This window comes from Erythranthe guttata, chromosome 8 (assembly GCF_056151865.1).
Source record: "Erythranthe guttata isolate IM_541 chromosome 8, IM_541, whole genome shotgun sequence".
NCBI lineage: Eukaryota > Viridiplantae > Streptophyta > Magnoliopsida > Lamiales > Phrymaceae > Erythranthe > Erythranthe guttata.
In genome coordinates this window covers 17,216,956-17,240,973 of record NC_142540.1, presented here as the reverse complement: position 1 = coordinate 17,240,973, position 24,018 = coordinate 17,216,956, and the positions used below count along the sequence as shown (strand labels likewise).

Below are 24,018 nucleotides of genomic sequence, written 5' to 3'. Positions count from 1 at the left end.
CCCTATTGCTCAAATTACTATTTGATATTTCCACCAATTTCCAATATATTTATTCATGACATGCATTATTATTTTATTAATTAATATTAATACCAGTACCGATAAAAAAGAAATATTTTCTTTCAGAATTATGCTTGTTTTTCGTCACTAGACCTTCCAGAAGCTTGTTCACTGTTGGGCGGAGTTCGGGGGACCGAAATCCGTCCGGGAATGCCGAATGCGGGTTGCGGAGGAACATGTTCCCCGCCTACACCCCACGAAACACCGCCGTAGCCGTAACCACCTGCGCCAAATCCACCACCGTGACCTGGCGGTGCCGCCGGGACTCCACCACCACCCCATCCGCCTTCCATTCCGCCACCAATTTGGCCATCGAAATGGCCGTTCCATGCCATGCTTGAAGGTTTGGTAATCTCGGAAACGAGATCCGGGTCGGGCTCTTCGGAGCTCCGAACCGGATGGGCGGAGCATAATATTGCTAAGCTAATTAGTGCCATTAATGTAATATTGGAAGACCATTTTACTGAAGCCATTTTTTTTGTTTTTTTTAAATTAATTAATGGATTAATTGGATGGTTAATTGCACCATTAACAACCTGGATTTATATAATGGATTTTTCGCAAAATTCATGGAAAAGGAAAAGCATGTTGTTCGGTTCATGTTCATAATTGAAGGAACATGAACTTGCTGTGATAAACTGAAAAAAATATAAAAAAAAAATATATAAAATAAAAATGGCCCCTTTGATTTATACACACACGATTAATATTTAATTTGTTTGTTAAGAGAGAAGTACATATAAATTTATAGAGTTTGGACTAGCAAAATTCTATTAATTAGCAAATTGTTGAATTATTGAACTAATAATCTAGTACGTGTTTACCGAGTCGGGGCCGAAAAAATTTATTATTTAAACGAGTTATTAATTTATCGAGGTTCAACTGTATGTCACAAAATACTGCAATATTATCATTCATTTGATTAGAAATATCATTATTGTTATCAATTTACATAATATTATTCATGACGAAATCATCTTATAAAACCACGTAAAAAATAGTATATTGGACCTGAAAAATCGATAAAAATTCAAACAACTTTGAACAACCATACGTTCGGCTCGACTCGATAACGTTTACACCCTAAATATAATTAAATAAATGCCAATTAATTATCTTGCTTTAATCTAAAAGTTATTTAATTTCTCGCGCTAGAAGTTGAATATTGGTCCAACATTTGGACTCTTAACTTTTATTCTTTTTAATACCAAAAAAGATTCCAAAATTGTCAATTCAAAATAAAACGACAAACACGATTTCAACTACCACTTTTTCTTCACTATGACATGAGAAACGTGGAATTATGATCAGACGTATTTTCTCATAGGAGAAACCCTAGTTTTTACATTGCATGACTTGTAATAATAATAATAATTAATTAAAAGAAAAGAAAATATAATATATCACAGTTAAATATTAATTAAAATAACAATGGCATGGTGGTGTACTGGGAAAGACATTCTAGAAGCTTCATTTCCAGATTCTTGAAATGTGAAATCTGCATTTCCAAATCCTTTCTCTCTCTTCTGAGTTTGTTGTTCTCCTCCATCAGCATTACCATATTTTTTGTATTATTATTATTATTATTATTATTATTATTATTATTGGATTTATATTTATCACAATACTTAGCTTTTAGGAATGGTGGAAAGCCGCTGGGATCGCACTTTTTCCGGCCAATCTCCGCCAGAAGATGCCTCTGCCCTCTCTTGAATTTCTCGTGCTGAAATTCCCATCTTTTCGACGCTGTTTTCTTGAATCCCTGTTTTTCATTATTTTTTATTAAAAAAAATAAATTTATATATAATATACACACATTCAATAGAAATCTTCTATATTTCTTTATTTTCATGTATACACAATATTCAAATTGTTCAACATCCCCGACAAGGCGACAACTACAACGGCATGTATATTAACGACATCGTTAATTAATATACATGTGGTTGTCGTGAAAAAAGAAAAATAAGAGATCTAAGTTATATTATATAGAATAGTGAATTCGAGTTTTGATCAAAGTATAATAATTCTTGAAATTTAGATATCATCATGACTTACATAGGTATTAAGTTGTCGAATGAAGCTGGAGAAATTGTTGTGCTTGAAGTATTTAGGCAGCATGGCTTCGGAAAAATCGGCCGGAGACCACACAACGAATCCATTCCCCTCCGAGTTCCACGATACTATCCTCATCAGCCTCTCCACGCCATGGTCGGCACCACCGCTTCTGCCGCCACACATCTCCTCCTCCTCCAAGAGATCATAAGTCTTGGAAAGAAACGGGGCGGGGCACTTGATTTTCCGGGTCATTCCGGCCGGGTCAGGTGGATGTGGTGGAGTAGTAGCCATGTTTGATTATTATTCTATGGCCCCCCAAAAGTGACAATATGCATCTTCTTTTTCTACTTATAGGAAACTACTAGTGTTTGTGTCTTTATTTTATTTTATTTTTTTGGGAAAATTACGGACACACCCTTGAGGTAAGGTCAAATTACGATAAAACCCCTTAAATTTGGGTAATTACAACAACCCCTTAATTATGAATCTTCTTACACGTCCATCCTTGCGGTGTCATATTTAGTGGAATTTTCTAGATTATGTTAAATATTCTCCAATTTGTACTTGTTTTACCTCATTCGAGCTCCACATTTTGGAACAAAATGATCATAAGATGTGTCTCTTGATCTGTAAATATCATATCATGGTGCATCAGAAACTGTATTTTTGCACAAAACGAGTACAAATTAGACAAGATTCCTCGAAATCTAGAAAATTATGTTGAATTTGACACCATAAGGATGGACATGTAAGAAAATTCATAATTGAGGTGATGATTGTAATTATCCAAATAAGAGGGATATTTTCATAATTTGACCTTACCATGGGGGTGCGGCCGTAATTTAACCTAAATTTTTTTAGGGCTTTTGACTTTCTTTATCATGCAATTTTTGTCTTGGCATAGAAAAACTGCTCATTATTCAAATAAACAATGATTTTAAATGTTGAACAGATGAATCGAAGATTTCAATGGGAACTATTTTCCAGGAAATATCTTATTAGTCTTATGAAGAATTATTCATATTTTTCATTAAATCAAGGGAGAAAACGTTAAATATATAGCCATCAACTATAGTCGTAATGATGGTCAAATCTATACTAAACCCGATAAAAATGCAAATCGATTATCGAATAAAGATCTATTATTTTATCTAAGCATAATCATATTTGTCAATGAATGATTATAGTTAATACTAACCCAATATCCGTCACTCGAATGTAGCATCGATTAAATCCCATTTTACTCGTCCAACTCCGAACATAATGCACATCGTAGAAGTGATTCATAATCAGATATTAAATTCAGGTAATAAAATCATAAAATGTTCAAGTTCAAAGGGCTCCAAGATTCGGACAGGTAACATTTTCTTTTTTGTTCTTTATACAATGCTGGAGATTCGAAAAAGATGACGTCAGCAAACTGTCAGCTAATAAATAGAAAAACAAAGACAGAGAACTCTTAACGAACTCGGCTGAATCTTCGCCGCCTACGAGCCTGTGCTCTAACATGATCCTGCTGGACCGAAAGAGGAGGTCGCCTATTGTGTGCCTACACATTTAAGTGACATGCACGTCAAAACACGGAATCGACATGTGTGTGTGTGTGTGTGTGTGTGTGTGTGTGTGTGTGTGAAACTTACCCTAGTATTAAATGTTATTTTCACTCTCTTCTGAATCAAGGTTTGAGGCCCCGTTTGATAAGATTGATTGTATTGGATAGGATTACATTGTGTTCATGATAATATATTATCATGCGATTATCTTATGTTTGGGATTTCTTATAAAATCCTTACATTGTGTAATATTTGTAATTAGGATTGTGTAATAATAAGGGTTTGAGTGTGGACTAAATATCCTTTTTATGCTTGATTAAAATCAAGATCCATTTTTAATATGAGCTTGAAACCTCAACATCACACATTTTTTACTTTTATATCAAGTCTAATCTAAATTCCCAACCAAACAAGGCCTAAGGGATTATATCAAGATGTGACCTCGTAATCAAATTTTACTTTTACTATATTTGGGATACTATTATCAAGAAGTTTCTAGAAAGAACGAGGTACATACTCCAATTTCCGTGACAAAACGGCACGAAGAGCATTGAACTGCAGGTGCTCCATGTGGGTACATAAGCAACACCTCACACCCTCCACACTTTACTTGACCAACTTCATGGGCTGCAAAAAAGCAAAGGGGTACGGACATCCAAGAAAAATATATCAGACAAACCTATGTTAATAAAAAATATCGTTGAATTAACGAGACAGAGTACCAGGTTGACAAATAAAGATAGATGAGATAATGAAACCTTCTAGGACAAAATTGACTTCTTGGCATCCTGGACATTGGACCCATTTTGCCCCTCGTTGATACAAGCACAAATTCCGGCAAGTACCACAAACTAGCTGAGCCTTTCCTGCATTAACACGATGTTTGCCCGTTGTAAGTACAAGTGGTGAAACCTAAGACTTATAGAAGAGAAGGCAAATTTAATCCCCACAATAAACAATAATATTAAGTGCTGTAACTGGCCATTTCTAAATGAATTATAGACAATGGATGATGAAACAGAAATATAATCTTCATGTGGTAAAGTAAAAGGAGTAAACCTTCTCAATTATTACGATCCCTTTCTTTTCAATTTCAAATGGCCTAAGGCCTTGCAAAATGTAATGAATTCGATTCGCTGCATATAGCTGTGAAGGTTTTAAATATCAACACCAATGTAAATATTTTTTTATTTTATTTTATTTTTTTGCATTTGATCCTAAGATGTCTGACAAAATATGATAATTTGAAGTCATGAGCTCATCTACTTGGATTGCAAGCGTGATTGTCTATTAGGACATGGGACTAGAAGTGTAAACCTCAAAGGAAAGTGCATAACAAGAAAACTGTAATTCAAGTTTAAAATAATATGAACAAAAAAAAAACAATAATAAATAGTCACCAGAAATTGATTGCTTCAGAGCTGGCGTCAATGGGTGTGGCGTAGGTGGAAGCTGCTGTGGTGCAGATGTGGGCCTTTTGTCCCTAATTTTTTTGTCTTCTTCTTTGTTCCCTGTATCTAACCAACAGCATCTAAATGATCAGCTAAATATATAGAAGAATATTTTCAAAAAAGCATCATATTTTTTATCAATTACTATTCAAACATAAAACAAAGTCAGGCTCTATTACATCCAATCAAAATATAGCACGAATGCTCCTACGGATTATCTGCACATATCTAGAAAATGACAAGGACAGGAAAAAATCGCTACATATACAGAAGGCATCAAAGAATGAATGCCAAGAGGAATTGAGTTCGTGGAAGTAGAATCTGTAAAAATGGTAACAATTGAAATAGTCAATTAGTGAAGTCTACCTCACTTAACCCGATACACTTCTATTTTTGTCACATTGCAAGGTGTTCAATAGACATACCGCACGGCAGTTCTGACGATGGCAGCTGGTTTAATGGTGGTGTTGTAGCCGGCGATGAATGCCCTTGCATGGGTGTGCACTGTGACGCTAGTGGAGACACCTCATCGTCATTTTTCGTAAATTTTGGTTTGCTTTCCGTTTCAATATCTACATTATCCACACATTTAGATATTGGTTGATATAATTAAGCAAGCAACATCATGCAGTTATTACAAATAGCTACCGGGCAAGTTCAACATGAGAATTTCGAGGAAACTATATTTTTCAATTTTACTCTGTTTACGAAATATGAAAGCAGTATATGTGCTCTTCATTCAAGAAACTTCCATAAGCTTTTATGATCCTTAACTAATTATTTAAATGAGAGAGAGTTTCCCAGCCCTGAGTAAAAATGATTTGAATATGCACATCGTATAATTTTGGTTAGGTACGAATAAATTACAGAACATCAAATTCTGATGTAGAACTTGCGGTTAACCAATCTCTATCCAAACATTCGTCAGTATTCAGAATTTTGTTTTTAAAGATGGAGGAAGAAGTTCTATGTGCCTCCAGGATGGTATCAAAAAAAGAACTGGGTTAATTGGCTTTACTATTGATACAAAACCTAATCAAAGGATTACATTATATGTGCCATTGGGTTAAATTTTCAAATCAGCACATTATATTTGGAATGTGAATTTGCCAGAATAGAAAAGCACTGCATCATTTTTCTGATAGAATACCAAATTCACTGTGTGATAAGATGAAAAAACTCACTAGAAGAAGTGGTCAATGATTGCCTCAATGGTGGTGTAGATGGTGGTGGCATCTGATTTAACAGCACCGTTCCCCATCCAGGCGGAGGCCCTTCATCTAATTCTTCATCATTCTCGGTTTTTATATCTGATATGTCTATTGCAAGACAAACACATAAATTAAACCTATGACAATCACGAGCTTCAGCAAATTTAGAGCACGGATAGTCTGGTCCACTATTTTATAAAATTTCAAATAACAGAACATATAATAATCTAATGGAATTAATTACGTGATTCTCATTTATCAGTTAGTTCTTCAATCACCATAATCCAAAGTCCATCAATGTAGATACATTGATTTAACTATAGTGGAGTATTCAGTAAATTAAGAAACTCGGGTATCTGATGTACAAAGCACATTGACAAACGACTAAGAGGTTTCACAAGCTAAATGAATTATAAAATATTAAAAAAACTAGTGACCTGTTGTCTTTGGCGGAGGTAATGCATTTACAAGAGTACTGAACTCCCACCCTGGCGGTGGCCCATCGTCGTCGTCATCATCATCCTCAATGTCCTCTTGTTTGATGTCCCTTCCCATGTCTAAATTATGACAATGAGTTCATGAATTTGTACATAGGTTATATCTACAACTATGCAATCAAAACTAATGTGCAGAGGTTTAGGAACACAAGGGCATTAAGTATGAATAAGTTAAGCTCCGCTGGGGCGACTAAAATTTTGCTCAAACATGATTATGGACACAACACACAAGCATGTACTTATGATTTGAAAGTAATTGATATGTAACTAAATATATAAATTATAAATTATATATGAACATACATTAAACTTAATCAGTGCATAAATCATGATAGCCGAAAACTTGCAAAATCAATCACATTCCTAGAAGGCAGAAACCTAAACAAAAAATTCACAATGTTGAACTTCTTTCGAGAAGTTACCACAGAAAACCCCCAAATTATTTTCCAGATTAAAAAAAAATCTGGAATTAGAATGCCAATTTCTCCGAGATCAACAAACGAAGTAAATTACACTGTAGAATCGATATATTTTACATAAATAGAGACGAAGAAGAATTTTAATTTCGTCTCACCGGAAGAAGGAAGCGGCGAAGGGGGCTTCGGAGCAATGGAGTGAAACCCAGGCGGTGGGCCATCATCGTCTTCTTCGTCGTCGTCGGCAGCTTCAGCTGTTTCCGGTTGCGGCGGCGGTGGGACGATTATGCATTGAAATCCAGGCGGCGGCCCATCGTCGTCGTCGTCTTCTTCTTCTTCTTCTTCGGTTGCAACAATTTGTTGATTATTCTCTTCCGGCATAGCTACTTCAGGTAGAAAGAAGTGTGTTCTTAAGAGTTGGGTTTTTGAATGGGGTTTTTATACAGAGATTACTTTTAATTTCCAATCTAATTTTAATTTTAAATAATAAATCTTAAAATTCATTATTTTTCCCGAAATTTACATTTATGACGTCAATATTATTATGTTTTTTTTTTTTTTTTTTGTTAATACAGGTAAATTAAGAAAATTGGAATCTAACTTTCACTTAAAAATTCAAATATTCTACACTTAAATAATTTTCAAAAAAAGAATTATTGAAACAGTAAATATATATCGAAATCATATACCATATATAACAACACAAGCTGAACAAACACAAAATTCTTCAATTGTACACCACTAAAACAAATTAATGTTTGAAGCTAATTATATGTAGTCCATCAAATCTTGAGAGAATATTATGCAACATAATCGTACACAAATTCCATCAACAAATACATGTAAGCTTGCTTATACACCCCCACAAATAAAATCTCCGTCCCATCTTCAAAAACAAACTATACGCTCGGATTTTTAAACTCATCGTCATATTTCCAAAATCGAAAATCAAGCCCCTTTCTTCTTTTGCTCTTTCGACTGTTTAATATCCTTCGTCAGCATTCTCGGTGCAATAGCCATAGACATCAGCTCCTGGAATAGCAGCTTACAAGCATACGGAATGTGCACCTGCAAAACAAAAAAATAATTTCGGTTACGAAAAAAAAATATAAAAAATTGGGACATTGATTTTAGACGAAAAATAACGTACCTGAACGATATCAGTTTTATTCTTGCACGCTCTACACTCGAACGAATTCTTCTTCAAGTTGGCAATAGCAATCAAACCACACTTCTCACAAACATGAATTCTATAAGCATCACTCTGGTCAAAAAGCCTCTCCTTGAGAAAATGCGCAGCACCATGCGCAATCATACAATCCCTTTCCATCTCACCAAACCTTAAACCACCGTCACGCGACCGCCCTTCAGCGGGCTGCCTTGTCAGAATCTGGACAGGCCCTCTTCCACGAGAGTGAATCTTGTCATCAACCATATGCTTCAGCCTCTGGTAATAAGTGGGGCCCAAAAATATCATCGAAGTAAGCTTCCTCCCAGTATGCCCATTGTACATAGTCTCGTAACCCCTCATTTGATAGCCACATTTATGTAAAGCTTTACTGATATTATCCACAGTCACATCTGTAAAGGGAGTTGCATCTCCTTCTTTGCCCATATGGGCTGCAACTTTGCCCATAACACACTCGATCAACTGACCAATCGTCATGCGAGAAGGGATAGCGTGTGGATTTACGATAATGTCGGGATTTATCCCTTCGAGAGTCCAAGGCATGTCTTCCTGTGTGTAAGTCATGCCCACTGTCCCCTTCTGACCGTGCCTACTACTGAACTTGTCTCCGATTTGAGGAATTCGAACCGACCGAACTCTAACTTTGACGAACCTCAAACCGTCTGCATTTGTGGTCAACAGGACCTGATCAACCATGCCGGTTTCACTGTGACGTAGGCTCGTGCTGTGGTCACGTTTTGTGTAGCGGGCGTTTGCTTGGCCTTGAGCTTCGTCGGGGGTTATGGGGGTCGTTTTTCCGATGATGACATCTTCACCGGAGACTCTAGTTCCTGGCGGCGCTAGCCCATCGTCGTCCAGTTTATCGTAAGAACCGTGGCGCATACCCATGGTGTTGGCTCTGTCAGGGCGGCCGAAATCCTCTTTGACTAGGGTACCCATCTTCTTCTCCTCGTCTCTGTACGAACGGAAAAATAGTGATCGGAAAAAGCCACGGTCGATTGATGACTGGTTCATAATAACCGAATCTTCTTGATTGTAACCGGAGTAGCAAGAAATGGCAACAATGGCGTTAATGCCAGCTGGGAGCTGTCTGAAATGCAGATGCTCCATAGCACGTGTAGTCACGAGAGGCTTTTGAGGGTAGTAGAGTACGTAAGCCAAGGTGTCCTGATAAGAGGGGAAAAAAAAAGGCAAGAGGGTAAATTTGACAAAATGGGAACAGGGTCAGTGAAATGCATGTGGTGGAGAAATGGAGAATTGGAACGTACCATTCGAAATTGGTAGTTAGTGACGTAAATACCCATGGCTTGTTTACCCATAGCGGACTGATATGTGTTACGTGGTGACTGTGGGGAAGCAAAAAACAGATATCAGATAACTGAAGAATTAAATTTTGAAACGAGAAGATAAGATTGAAGGGTTAAAATCACCTGGTTGTGATCAGGAAATGGAATGATTGAAGCACAAACACCCAATATCAACGATGGGTGAATCTCACAGTGTGTATATGTGTCCGAATAAGCCTCGCCTGGATTTAGCCTTGCACTTACAAGATCCTAAGCAAATTAAATAAGCATTTCAGTGTTTCAAGTGCGAGTGGAGTACGAAAAAATCTAGAACGCATGTCACATATCTCACATTTATTGTCATGGAAATCATAGTTGTTTCTTCTTCTTCTGTATCGATGTATTCTATAAATCCTTTCGCAACTAAGTCATGCCAGCCACCATCATCAGGAGATTCCTGAAAACAGAAATAAAAAAGATGAATTAGACAATAGACCCTTTGTATATACTGTGTATATGAGACATACCCTTTGTTGTAAGGCTTGAATATCCTTCTTTTTTATAAGAAGTCTTTGCTTTTCAACAATAAATAACGGACGACTGCAACGACCATAATCGGTATATATACGAAGTTCTTTCAAACGAATATCTCGAACCACCCCAACCTCAGTATTGACATCAACCTGTCCACGGAAAGACAACATACAATTGTCTTTTCAAACATAAAACATAAAGCATTTGGAGTAAAAGGATTAAAAAAAAAATACTACTTACACGTCTCCTCAAACGTCTGAGAGTAGACACTAACATATCAGGGTTACGATGGATACCAACCCAACAACCGTTCACAAAGATCTTTGTTGCTTGAGGAATCACAGCAGGAGAGATTTCCTTAAATCAAACAAACATCATGTCAACAAAAAAAGTATTGTCTGGAAAACTCAGCTGGACAAAGAATCAGAAAATTCAGCTTCATAACGGAACATAGAGAGTTTTTGCACCTCAAAATTTTCGGTACCCCATTCCTCCAAAAATTCTAGAATTGGATATGCTGCTGAACCAACTGTTATATAGACCATCAACGCAAGGTTCTTCACCAAACCACACGCCTGATGAGACAGCCCAAAGAAATAATTGGTTTATGAACAGGATATATGAATAGATGAACTAAATTATCCGCTGAATGGTATCTAGAAGATGCACATACTTGTCCTTCAGGTGTCTCTGCAGGACACATCATTCCCCACTGTGAATTGTGTAGCTGCCTTGGTTTAGCCAGTTTACCTATGTAAAGAAAGAGGATAGTAAAATTTTAGAGGAAAACAAAAAATAACAATGCAAGGATTTAGTAGCATAATATATGTTCAAGAATTGCTTAGAGCCTTTTTATTTTGGGATGATGAACCAGATCTATGTCTAGAACACACTTTTTTTTCTTTTGAGCTTTATCGTCTCAGTTCTAGATGTTTATTTCTGGGAGACGATATTGTAACGGAGTAGTACTTCTCATTTTGCCTTTGTATGATCATGCCACAGTCTTTTCTTAGATTTAATATAACAGGCAAATACCTTCACGGCCAATGGGGGAGTTGAGTCTTCGTAAATGAGACAATGTAGAGGCATAAGTCAAGCGATTCAAGACCTGCAGCATTTCAACCCAAACAACTGTCCTCGCTTAGAAATGAACTTAAAGCACAGCCGATTCAAGAGATATATTTTTGAAAATAAATTGAATAGATGATTGGTATGCAGTTCAACCTGGGAAACTCCAGCTCTTGTACCCGCTGCGTTTGCTTGGCCCCAGTTGCCAGTAGCAAGCGAGTATTTTAGACCACTGGTAATAGTTTTGGCTTTTATTGCAAATTGCAAATTCACATCCTTCCCATTATCTACACACTGAGGGAGGAGTACAGAAACTAATTGTCAGTTGCAAAGCACAATGTTCATCTCGATATTCCCCAGATATTATAAAAAAATAGATAAATAAATAAAAAGGCCAGAAAGTGGAAATACCTTCTGAACATAACCCCTCACATCCCTGGTCAACTTTCTGAATAGCTGCACCACAAACAGAACCTCAATTTCAGATGCATAACATCTCACATTTTTTTAAGGTCAAATGACCACCACAACATGTCTACAATGAACAAACCATTCGAAATAAACCACCAAGCAAAGGACCAGCAAGATCCAGTCGCTTATTGCCATAGTGATCTCTATCATCCTCTGCCCTTCGGCCAAGTGCACACAGCAGAAGCCGGTGGATTATATAACTGGAAGGAGAGACAATACACATTTCAGTAGTAGCATCAGACAGACATGTAAATAGAAATCTAAAAAGGATTTTTTGACATACCCAAAATAATAAGCCTTCTTTGTCTCGCAATATTCCCCGACGCCAACATGAGGAAGCATTTCTTTCTGAAGAATCTCTTTGGCATACCTGCATAAGGTACGTGAATAAGATTTAGAAGCAAATGAAAAGCAATGAAATGAAGCCCAACAACTTCAGGAACACGAACTTGATTCTTCTGTCTCTGGTAACACCAACAGTGGCTCCTCTTTTCCCAATGTAATCCAGAGCAACCTGAATTTGTATAGTAGTATTAGACTGTTAACTAGCAATTTTGGAAAGAAAAAAAGCATAGAAGTGCAACAGCAATAAAATGTGCCACAAAGTTTTATGCAGCTTTGACTAGCAAACCAGTGATATGCTGCAGAGCTTAGGTAACCGGAAAATTAACTATTTTTGTTTCAATTTTATTGTGCATTTACAAGATGATGTTTACATGACTACTTAAATGTGGACGATCACCGCTCCAATTGATTGTACTTCAGATGCATCTAGATGAATTTTGTTCCTTTCAAATCTAATTACAAATAAAATATTGGCGTAAAGAGGACAACATGAATATTATGTTTCATCAAGTGAAATACTCTTGGAATGTTGTGTCCCCAAGTTAATGAGTCACTTGGTGAAGAAGCCACAAAGATTATGCATGCAACAATTGAATACAAGTACCTGTTGATTCTGGATCACGAATGCTTCTTCCAAGGAGGGCCTCAGAAGCTCCATCATCGCAGTATCTTGAAAATTGTAGCAGATATGCTCTAATATATCTTTGTCAGCAACAAATCCTAATGCCCGAAACACAATAATAATCGGAATCTCAGAGCGAATATATGGAAGGGTGGCGCGTATATATTGTCCCGATGAACCCTGCAATACAAACATATTACGATTCAACAAAAACAGGATATGCATCAGTAATATGAAAAGCAAATGCCACATCCATGTGTAGTTACCCCTTTGGCGCTAGTTCGAGCAAGCATCCGGATAAACATTGTACTAGGCGGCCTATTTTGGGTCTCCGCCATGGACCGAACTTCAGCCACATAAGCATACTTGTTCGGTTGCCGCTTTTTAAATACATAGACATGATTGGTGCTCATCTTCTCCTGAGCAATCAAAACCTTTTCACTGCCATTGATGATGAAATAACCACCCTGGTCATATGGGCACTCTCCCAACTCTGTCAAATCTTTCTCAGAATTTTGATAGAGTGTACAATAACTTGACCTCAGCATAATAGGAACCTATACGAACAAACACAGAGGTGAGGTTACAAAGGCACTTTGAAAGATCAGAAATCTTCCTTTGTTACACATAATTTGTTTTAAGGCTGCATAAGTTTACCTTTCCAATAAAGACTTTCGTAAAATCCTGAGTCTCGGTAACTTCTTCACCATCATGACCTTTCTTTATGACTCTCTTGGTGACATCAACATACAATGGAGCTGAATAGGTCAAATTCCTTAGCCTTGCAGCCTTAGGAAACAACGTAGCAGTCTCTCCATCAGACTCCGTCATCATCGGTTTACTGAGGTAAATCTGCCCGAAACTGATCTTATAAATCGTCTGCAAGAGTAAAGAAACTGGATAATTAGACTCTTCACCAAATCCCTTTCTGAAGAAATAAGCAATATTTCATTGTATTCACAAGTCAAAAGATAGTTCAATTCACAATTATATCTCAGAAATACAAGTAATCATTTTCTTTCTAGCCATAATTCACAAACGATGCTCAAACTAAACAGATTCTCCAACTCTTCTGCTAAATCACCACCACGTATCATTTTATATAATCTTCATCAATTTATTTGATCACGTGGAATAACAATGTGATCCACGTGTCACTCCTCCGCTGATTTCAAAAATTTATTTCCTAGTCCACATAAATTCGGAAAATCCAATCATATAAAAATTCCACATTAAAAAATTCAATTATCCAATCGCAGTAACAAATCACACCCTTAGAATCAAGAAAGTTTCCGCCCGACCCTCGTACCCCGCATTAAATACCTAAAATTCAAAAAATATTTCTATTTTACAAATAGACTGCACACCGAACAAAAATGTCAATACTCAACAGAACAAAAATGTCAATAATCAATCAGCCTAGTATTCATATGCCCAAAAACCTACTTAAAATACTAAATGTTCATAATCCCTTTTTTTCTATTTGGTTCTCCATATTCTTAATCAAGTCCAGCAACCACGAGGCTAAATGCACCTAAGCAAATCAATTATCATACCTTACTGTAATAAATTAAACCCCACTCACTCACAGTTTCTCCAATCGTATATTATTTTGTCCAATTAGTTTCTCACCAAATACCACAAAACAGAAAAATCTGAACTCACTCAGCGTCGAAAACAATCAATCCACTAAACCCCAAAAAAAAAAAAAACTTCCCAAGTCAAAAACCCTAGCATTTTTTTTGCGGCCAACTCCTCAAATGTACCAATTGAATTCAAAGCAGTAATCACGGACGAATAAACAACCTCAGCGAAGTCGGGTTGGTGGCCGGGGTTATGCTGAGACTCGGGTCGGATCTCGATGTCGGCGGATTCATCGACGATTTCCTGCATCGTGTTCTGAATGAACTCGTCGAAGGAATCGAGCTGCTGGCGCACCAAACCCTTCTCCTCGAAGTAAGCACTGATGACAGCCCACGCGTCCTCCTGAGTTATCTCTTCCTCGTCTTCTTCCTCGAACTCTTCATCGGGGTACCCTTGTTCGTAGAATTCTTCATCCATATCCATTCTTTCGAATTCTCAGTTAACGATTCCTTAATTTCTTCGTGAAGTCCAATTGTAGTCAAATCATAGATAGATACAAGGGTTTCTCTCTCTGTGTGTGTCGCTCTGTCTAGAGAGAGAGAGGATCTGAGCGAAAGAAAATGGAAAATCAGCGACTGTGCTGCTTTTATACTTGTTGGAGGGCGGTGATTTTATACGGCATACACACCCTAATTTTATTTCATTTTTATTTATTTATTCTTATTGTAATTAACTGATTCTTATATTTAAATTAAAATGTATATTTTTCGTGCCTAATTAGATAAACAAAGAGATAGCAACACACTTACATGTCAAAATTCATTTAATCACACTTCATGTAATATATTAAATTTCAAATTTAAAAATAAATTAATCAAATTAAAGAAGCTACAGTTTTTTTTCTTTTTTTTTTTCATTTTTTCCTTTTTTTTTTCTTTTTATTATAAAGTCAGTTAATTCGTTAACAAAAGGCCCACTAATAAACCCAGCATCACTAGGCGGGAGATTTTACAGGAATATATAAAAATTTGGGCCTTAAGCTTTCTCCTATTGGGCCATTCACTGTTACATAGCAAATTCATTTTTCTTTTTTATTATTATTTATTTATTTTTTAAGAAACCAAAATACCACTCCAGAATGAGATTTAAGATATCTTGATCATCAAATTTTCATGAATATTAACATATAAAAAAATTAATAAATTGTTGTATATTATAATTTCAAGAACCCATATTAGATACTTATAAAAATAAATATATAAATTCTCAAAGTCAAGATTAGTGTTTTTTTATATTATATATATTTCATTTGTATAAAACATACTATCTCATCTTATACTACTTTATTTTTTTTTTTTTTTTTTTTTTTATTTTTAATGAGGAAACTCGTAGACAATCATATAGGTGCACGGAGTAAATATACACTCATGTATAATAGATTGCAAATTATTCGAGAAACGTAAACCACGCTATGATAACTATGTCTGACAAGCTCGACCTAGCAACCGTTGTTAGGGAATTCGAACTTGGGTCGTCAATTGACACAAGCTCACATGCTCCAACCGGCTAGACCATCATTTAGGAGACTATATAAATAAGTAAATAATATATATATATATATATATATATATATATATATATATATATATATATATATATATATATATATATATATATATATATATATATATATATATATATATATATATATATATATATATATATATATAAATCCCATTTAATATTAAAAAAATATATATATCATTAGGTTACCAATAAAACCAGTAACAAGACAAAAAGGCCACCTCCCACTTACCTGCATTTCCTAACACACAAACATGTTATATTTACATCTCTTTCAATTCCATTTGTTTTCAATACTACCAAATAATTTCATTTTTCACAACACACAAATTACTTTTAGTTCATTTCAGTAAACAAAAATGAGTTTCTCCAAAAGGATTCCCATTTTTCTGCTAAGGCTTTTAGCCTTGGCTGCAACTGTTTCCGCAACACTAATCATGGTCACCAGCCGCGACTCCGCTCAAGTTTTCAACGTCAAATTCGAAGCCAAATACACCAACTCCCCGACTTTCACGTAAGCTCGAAAAAATCATCCATATTTTAAATAAAAATTTAATATAAAAATAAAATAAAATATATAAATATGAGTTCTTTCAGGTACTTTGTGCTGATGAATGCAATTGCAAGTGGTTACACACTCATACTTCTCTTCTTCCCTACAAAGTGCTCGTTCGGGCACTTGATCTTGATCTTCGATTTGGTAAATCTTCGTATTGTTTACATATAATTTTTATTTATTATTTAATTAAAAAAGTTATAATATTGATTACAGTAGAACCTCGATAAATTAATACTGAATAAATTAATAACATCGCTTAAATAATAGTTTCTTCTGGTCCCGACTCGGTAAACGCCTACTAAATAATTAGTTCAATAATTTAATATTTCGATAAATTAATAGAATTCTGCTAGTCCCAATTGTATTAATTTATAGAGGTTTAAGTGTATATATATTGTAATTATATGTATGTATATATAGATTGTGGCATTGTTGCTGGATTCAAGTATTTCTGCATGCATAGCAATAGGGCAAGTGGGGAAGAAAGGGAACAGCCATGCAGGTTGGCTCCCAATTTGCGGACAAGTTCCTAGGTTTTGTGACCATGTTACAGGTGCTATTATTGCTGGTTTTGTGGCTGCACTTGTTTATTTTCTCATACTTGTCTACTCTCTTCACAGTCTCATCAACCTTTTCTCTCTCAAGAATTAGATCTTTTATATATCAAAAATTAAAAAAAAAAATGTCTTTAATTCTTTTATGGAAATTAATTAGTATATGTTTGACAGAAGAGAAGAGATTTATTACAGTGCAATTCCCGGTTTTTTCGTTTGGTTTTTGTTATCATTTTCGATGCGTTTTCGAATTATGTTTCTCTCGTTCTTTTTTATTTGTCTCGTTAGCAAAACGACTGATTAAGAAACGAGGGACGTAAGATTATTATACAATGTAGAGCAAACCATATGTACCTTAATTTTTTTTTGGGTACATAATTTATTACAAGCCACAATATATTACAATGAGAGATCATTCATACACACCTATAATACATTATGATCTATCGAGTTTTCTGTTTCTGCACAATGTACAACAAACTTATTCAAACCCGGAACACAGAGACACACATCAAACAACACGACACATTATGATCTATCGAGTTTTCTGTTTCTGCACAATGTACAAAAAACTTATTCAAACCCGAAACACAGAGACACACATCAAACAACACGAAGAAACAGCAAACGAGCTATTTCAAGATAATATTATACACACAAACATAGCCATGATTTTTTTTTTCTTTTTTTTTTAAATTATTGTGGAACCTGGTCCAAGAATTCACGACAATCGATACCCTTGTCTGAAAATGCTTCGACGAGTCTGGAATAAAGCTTCGTCAGCATAATCTTGAAACCAGTTGAGCTTCTTCCTTGCAGAATATCTTCTTCGTCTTTTCCACATTCAAATGGATACCCTATAGAAGCTCCTTGCATGTAGGCCCTACAGGCCAATAATATATGTCTGCCTCGTCGTTCGAAGTGCTCCTTCACTAGTGCCTCAAAATTCTGTTCCAAATATAGACAAAACTCGATATTACACTTCACGAATATTATCCCATTATAGAATTAAAAAAAAAGGGTAATAATTTTCTTTGGAAAATATGAAATGTTGATTTTTTTATGAAAGACATACAACAAAGACTAAAATACCCTTCACCATTTAATGAGGTCATAGGATCAATGTTTGATTAATAAGGGTAAAATTGGAAGAAGAAAAATGTGTTTAATGCACTTTTGGAATTCTAAAAAAAAAATCCGATAATACGGAACGGAGGAAGTAAGTAATTACCCGAGGGGGGTTGCGTAGTAGGTATAGCATGGACCTGCAGCTGACAAGAAAAGCGTTCTCGTTGTAGCTAAACGAGTTCTTTTCGCCCTCAGCTTTTCCTATCTGAGAATCGTAACCAGCCTCGTTGAAGTAGGGCTTTTCGTTGAGCACGAGCGCTTGTAGAGAGAGAAGTAATTGAAGAATTGTCGAAGATTTCGGATTCCAAACTTCGTCTTGAGATCCTGTCCATGTATTCAACAGGCTTAGGCAGATTTTTCCCGATTCGTATAAGTTGGGATTTATGCGGAGCCCACCAGAGTTGTAGTGCACCATCTGCATGCAAAATATCTCGACGTTAATATATAAGTAATACGGACATTAATATATTATTATATATACATATTTTTCGGGAAAGCCGTTTACTTACAGGTGGCTCGTTGGGGTACTGTGGGGGAAGATAAATATCGAAAAAGAACAGTCCATCGTGATACGGTGTACCATCACTGCCTACGATTGCTGCTCGAAGCAAATCCATTCTTTCCTCGTAGGCACGTATATAGATAGTTCCTGTCCAAATTAATCGCGTAAATTTCATTCAAATTATTATTGCATAATATAAACTAAATTTATTTAAATATCGACAAATGTAACATCTATCGAAATCGGCATGCAGTAAAAATGCTCACCGGGGAGATCTTTCTCCAATATGCTCCATTCTTGTTGCACTTTTTTCAGCCAGGCTCTTCTCACCTGTACTTAGAGAGAGAAAAAAAATCGGAAATTGGAATTTCGGTAATTGGAATATAAAGAAAGGAACTTGTTCCAAAATCAGAAAATTTTCGGATCGGAATTGGATTGATTCGGGAAATTCCAAATTTATTAGTAACTTTCGGGGGGGAAAAGAATTAATCTTTTTGGAAATTAAAATCGAATTGGTCCGAACCGAAAAAATCGGAAAAATCAGAATCGGAATTCGGAATGAAAAATATTGTTCCAAAATTGGTAAAAAAATACGAATTGGAATTGGCGGAAATCGGCGGAAATTCGAATTCAAATTTTTGAGGAATATTATAAATTTTTATTTTCTAACCTGTGGAGATTGCGTGTCCATTCCCGATTCGTTGACAAAGTGGTGGTCAGAGCAATCATTGACCATATCAAACCGGCTAAAAGAACTTCCCGGAAGCTTGCTGCTCGATGGAAACGTAATATCCTCATTAGCCACTTTGATCTCTAAATCTTCGAATTCGCCACCGAGGTTAAAAATGGAAAGTTCCAAAGCTGCTTCTTCTTCTTCTTCTTCATCGGGTGATTTGCTGTGAATTTTCGGGATTTCCGATGTGAATTTGTATCGACCAATCAGAGATGTGCTTAGAGACCCTAATATGTTTGAAGTAATACTTGTAAAAATCCCTATAGCAACTTCAGAAATGCTCGATTCCTTTGCGTTGTTGGAGTTAAGGCCCGATATTTCCTGCACATCGGTGGAAGTCAGAATTAGCAGTTGGAAGTGAAAAACTAATTCATATTCGAAAAATGGGATTTATTTACTAGTAGCAAATTCGGAAATTTATGGACTGGAATCAGCGGAATTCGGGAAAATTCCAATTTCTTGGTCAACTTAAAATACAAAATGTATAGTAATATTGGTAATATAATAAGTGTAATTTCGGTAAATAGAAATCGAAAATTGTGGAAATTAAAATGGGATCGAAATCGTAATCTCATATATATTCCAACTCCGATCCAAAAAAAATAGGAAAAAATTTAAGAAATTGGGATGATAAAAATTGTTCCAAAATCGGAAAATTTCGGATCAAAAAATCGGCGGAAATCGAAAATGCTCTTAGTAACACACACACACACACACGGAGGCCACCTTTAAATCTTGCCCCGGAAACTGGTTCTTCAATGGAACTTCCTCGTTCGGTGGTTGAGCATTTTCATCACTCGTGCCTTCACATTTATCGACCCTATAAATCTCATACGGTGCAACCTGTATTTATATATAATTATTAAAGAACATAAAAAACTACAAACTCAATAAATTTACGCGTAAAAATCAAGAACCATACCTTACTCGTAGCACCAGTTCCCCATTTCACTTCAACACCCCCGTTTTTTAAGCCAACAATAGTCCCGAAACAAGACAAGAATTCAGCTTCACCTCCATCTTCTGTGGGGCCCACAACAATCTCGTCCGTCCTAAAAACTATCTCACCGAGGCAGTAAGAATAATCCGGATGCTCAACGAGTTCATAAGCACTCACAATCTCTTCTCCCTCACAATCAAGAAACGAGTTTTTGCACCATTTCACTTTCACAGTCCTTTCTGTGGGGTCCACATCCCTCACAACCCCCCATCTCGAAACCCGTTTTTCATCACAATCTACCGAACCCTTTTCCATCACAAACGAATCGGGCCAAAAATCGTGAGCGTCGATAATATTCACAGGGTAAACCACGTTCGAATCCAACCCCAATGATTGGCTGCCGTCCTGCCATATTACATCCACCTTAGTCTTTGTCTTAACAATAACACCAATTTCTTGATACCTAGTACCATGGTGGGCCCCACTCTTGTCTTCCGTAGGAATAACAACCCAATCGCCTAGCTGCCAATTCGAGTAAGGACAACACGACAGCACAGTCAGATTTTGAAATTCTTGAAAAGACGGTGGGGGTGTAGGCCCCCTCTCACCATTGGCCGTCGCAGAAATAAGCCAGTCGACGTGTACAATACCAGCTTCCACTTTGCAGACAGTGGCTTGCTCTTGCTTGTAATCTTTTCTTACACCGCACAGCCAATGAGTGGTTTTCGAAACGGATGATTCAATCAGAACCCTTTGTCCGGGGTAGAATTTAAACGGTGGATCTTCGATTAAATCTTCAGAGAGCGAAACAATCTTCTCCGGACCCTCTTCGGTTAACTCACACTCTGTACCGTCATCGAATAAAACGGTCAACCGGTCAACTATCTTCTCGACTTTTCCGAGCCATGCACCGTGAACTACGTAGTCTCCTATGGAAATCGAGCGTAGCTTCTGAAGTTGTTTGGAAGAAATGTTTCGAGTTTTGTGCCCATTTATGTTTTCTAAGTCAACTGTCATGTCTGCATTGACCACTTTCCCCATTTGTCCTAACGAATCTGAGACGAGGCAGACTATGTCTCCGTTTGAAAACCCTCTTTCGAACAGGAGGAAGTCGTCGATTTTTTCGATTGTTTCCTCGAGATTCGAGAAAATGGAGCGGGCCCGCCCGTTGTATATGGAGTCCATGTCCTCTTGGTCTTCGGAGCTGCTGCTGTCACTGAGACTGTCGAAATCGCTGAGTCGCGAGTTCATGGTTCGAGGGGCGAATCTGTAATTTTCAATATCAACTACTAATATTCATCATCGAAGACAAATGGAATTGGTTAAATGAAGCAAGTTATGATTTTTCAACAAATTTACGAAAGGAAAATTAGAGGCTTACCAAAAGAGTGACACTTCACTTGTGATGATAAAGTTCTAACAATAACCGTTGCCGACTGAATGAATGATTACTCCAACCAGTATCGGAGAGTTCTTGCAAAGGTTTAACGATAAACGTAAAATTAACTCCAAAAATGGAGATAATATGCCAAAGGAGATTTGCCCAAGTAAAGGGATAAAGAGGAGTAACGAGACTCCGGAAATGCCAAAGGAGATTTGCCCTAAAAGGGATGATGATTGAAAACGAGTCGAGAGACTCTTAAAATTGCCAAAGGAGATTTGCCCAATAAACGGAGGAACCCAAATTTGCCAAAGAAGATTTGCCCAAGTAAAAAACTCGGAATTTGCCAAAGGAGATTTGCCTTGAAAGTATTGTAAGACCATATATTATATATATATTATATCTTACTAAATCGCTTGAACGATGATTTCGTTTTTCAGACGCCAACTAGAGAGAATAATTAACGAAAACAGGGAAGATCAATTGACATTGCTGGTTATGCATGACTGTGAAACCTGCAACCATGTAAAAAAAAAAAAAAAAAAACGTTATGCAACGAACCATAAAATATTGTTCCATCCTATCGTAATTTCTCGTATATAAAATGCAGTAAGTATCGTAATTCATACCGGTTTCTTATTAGATCCGTAGCTACTAATTCAGTGAAACATATCAAAATGAACCACCACAAATGTTAATATTCGCTAATTACGAAACGAAATGAACTTGTTTAAAACCGAAATTAGTGTTCTCTTTTCCATTCTATATATACTAACAGACAACAGCACATAATATAAATTTCAAGTGTCACCACTCGATATTCGATTGTGGAAAACGGGTTTTTTTTCTAGCATATATTTATTAGTTGCATAAAAAGTTTGAAATGACCTAAAATTTAGTATTAACATGATGTTAGAGATTTTACAAAAACTCCATTGTTTCTCTCAGTTCCCTTTCACCATTCTCAGATATCATTGTTTTTTTATTTTACACAAAAATATAAGAAATTGCCTAATTATCACATAGAACCAAGAAGCGTCAAGTAGAATTAACATTTCATGTAATAATAAATAATAGTAAATAAATAAATAAACAACAGAACAAAAAAAAATACCTGGTGTGATTTTTTTTTATTTTTTTTAAATTATAAAAACGCAGTCTTGTTGAAAAATCAGCTCACGAACATCTACCAAGAAACCTCCATCTCCATAAACTTGTGAATCAACAAAATAAAGCCCACTAATTTTCTTGATTAAATTGAATTGATTGTAGAGTAGATAGTGAAGAAGGGGAAGAATTCAGAGAGGCCAACAAGACACTCTCCAAACCCTCTCTTTCAGCCCATTTCTACACCTTCTTGACATTGCAGAGTAAGTATTTACACAACCCCTCTTCTCTCTCTCTCTCTCTCTCTCTTCAGTGTGTGTGTGTGTGCGTCTCTGTGTGTGTAATGATGGGTTTAAAGCTTTCGAGCCAATGGGGCATGAGCGATTCTATATCTGTATACGATGGCGAATATACCACAGTATCTCTCTCTCTCTACCTCGTATCTCTCTCTGTATTCTAGTAGTAGTGACTAGTAGGGGTGGGCATTCGGGTCGGGTTATTCGGGTATAACCCGACCCGATCGGGTATTACCCGACCGGATCGGGTAATTTTTGACGTAACCGGGTTTTTCCCGGGTTCGGGTACCCGGTGATCCCAAACCGGGTCAGGTCCCGGTAATAGAAATTCTACCCGGGTACCCGATCGGGTACCCGATTTAAAAAAAAAAAAAATTTTTTTTTTTATATATATATATATGTCTGTAATACAGACTGTATATATATATATATATATATATATATATATATGTCTATGTTTGTATGTATATATATGTATATGTCTGTGTATATACATATATATATATATATGTATATCAGTATATATATGTATATGTCTATATATATATATAATATATATATGTATATCAGTATATGTATATGTCTATATATATATTAATATATATAATATATATGTATATCAGTATATGTATATGTATATTTCTATATATATATGTCTGTATATATATGTATATCTTAAGTAAATTTAGTTACTATTTATTTTTCAAAAAAAAAAAAAAAAAAAAAAAAGGAAAATAGCAAAACCCGAACCCGACCCGAAATAACCGGGTACCCGGTTATCTCGGGTCGGGTTCGGGTAATTTTTTTTTTGCAAAAACCCGAATAACCCGACCCGACCCGAATGCCCACCCCTAGTGACTAGTAGCTGTGTTTCTTGATTTTTTTTTTA

At 36.1% G+C, this 24,018-nt stretch overlaps 5 protein-coding genes across 7 annotated transcripts; 1 reads left to right on the top strand and 4 right to left on the bottom strand.

Moving 5' to 3' along the window:
- Positions 1 to 1,236: 1,236 nt before the first annotated feature.
- Positions 1,237 to 2,471, bottom strand: LOC148768665 (heat stress transcription factor A-1a-like). The gene is made up of 2 exons (XM_088822091.1): positions 2,119 to 2,471; positions 1,237 to 1,822 (listed from the first exon to the last, which is right to left on the bottom strand). The coding sequence occupies exons 1-2, from the start codon at positions 2,407 to 2,409 to the stop codon at positions 1,481 to 1,483; spliced, it is 633 nt and encodes a 210-aa protein (XP_088678217.1). The 5' UTR covers positions 2,410 to 2,471; the 3' UTR covers positions 1,237 to 1,480.
- Positions 2,472 to 3,397: 926 nt separating this feature from the next.
- Positions 3,398 to 7,710, bottom strand: LOC105951474 (uncharacterized). 2 transcript variants are annotated; one of them, XM_012974923.2, is made up of 8 exons: positions 7,405 to 7,710; positions 6,771 to 6,890; positions 6,307 to 6,441; positions 5,548 to 5,694; positions 5,072 to 5,188; positions 4,430 to 4,537; positions 4,189 to 4,298; positions 3,398 to 3,667 (listed from the first exon to the last, which is right to left on the bottom strand). In XM_012974923.2, exons 1-8 carry the CDS (start codon positions 7,625 to 7,627, stop codon positions 3,578 to 3,580), a joined length of 1,050 nt encoding a protein of 349 aa, XP_012830377.2. In that variant the 5' UTR covers positions 7,628 to 7,710; the 3' UTR covers positions 3,398 to 3,577. The 2 variants fall into 2 exon arrangements, with proteins under 2 accessions (XP_012830377.2, XP_012830378.2); XM_012974924.2 differs by having other exon boundaries at positions 5,072 to 5,182; positions 7,405 to 7,703.
- A 209-nt stretch (positions 7,711 to 7,919) lies between these two features.
- LOC105951472 (DNA-directed RNA polymerase II subunit RPB2) lies at positions 7,920 to 15,057 on the bottom strand. Its single transcript, XM_012974922.2, has 19 exons — positions 14,568 to 15,057; positions 13,419 to 13,640; positions 13,028 to 13,318; positions 12,744 to 12,941; positions 12,244 to 12,308; positions 12,078 to 12,164; positions 11,874 to 11,994; positions 11,735 to 11,779; positions 11,480 to 11,617; positions 11,291 to 11,363; positions 10,929 to 11,005; positions 10,723 to 10,830; positions 10,496 to 10,612; positions 10,249 to 10,404; positions 10,074 to 10,178; positions 9,866 to 9,991; positions 9,704 to 9,781; positions 8,397 to 9,602; positions 7,920 to 8,314 (listed from the first exon to the last, which is right to left on the bottom strand). Exons 1-19 carry the CDS (start codon positions 14,826 to 14,828, stop codon positions 8,195 to 8,197), a joined length of 3,594 nt encoding a protein of 1,197 aa, XP_012830376.2. The 5' UTR covers positions 14,829 to 15,057; the 3' UTR covers positions 7,920 to 8,194.
- Positions 15,058 to 16,227: 1,170 nt separating this feature from the next.
- On the top strand, positions 16,228 to 17,255 carry LOC105951471 (CASP-like protein 1C1). Its single transcript, XM_012974921.2, has 3 exons — positions 16,228 to 16,443; positions 16,527 to 16,629; positions 16,909 to 17,255. Exons 1-3 carry the CDS (start codon positions 16,289 to 16,291, stop codon positions 17,137 to 17,139), a joined length of 489 nt encoding a protein of 162 aa, XP_012830375.2. The 5' UTR covers positions 16,228 to 16,288; the 3' UTR covers positions 17,140 to 17,255.
- Positions 17,256 to 17,377: 122 nt separating this feature from the next.
- On the bottom strand, positions 17,378 to 22,119 carry PHO2 (phosphate 2). Of its 2 annotated transcripts, none has more exons than XM_012974918.2 (8): positions 21,727 to 22,119; positions 20,328 to 21,631; positions 20,132 to 20,248; positions 19,343 to 19,726; positions 18,939 to 19,002; positions 18,680 to 18,819; positions 18,274 to 18,585; positions 17,378 to 17,990 (listed from the first exon to the last, which is right to left on the bottom strand). In XM_012974918.2, the coding sequence occupies exons 2-8, from the start codon at positions 21,594 to 21,596 to the stop codon at positions 17,739 to 17,741; spliced, it is 2,538 nt and encodes an 845-aa protein (XP_012830372.2). In that variant the 5' UTR covers positions 21,597 to 21,631; positions 21,727 to 22,119; the 3' UTR covers positions 17,378 to 17,738. The 2 variants fall into 2 exon arrangements, with proteins under 2 accessions (XP_012830372.2, XP_012830371.2); XM_012974917.2 differs by having other exon boundaries at positions 20,328 to 21,612.
- Positions 22,120 to 24,018: the final 1,899 nt, after the last annotated feature.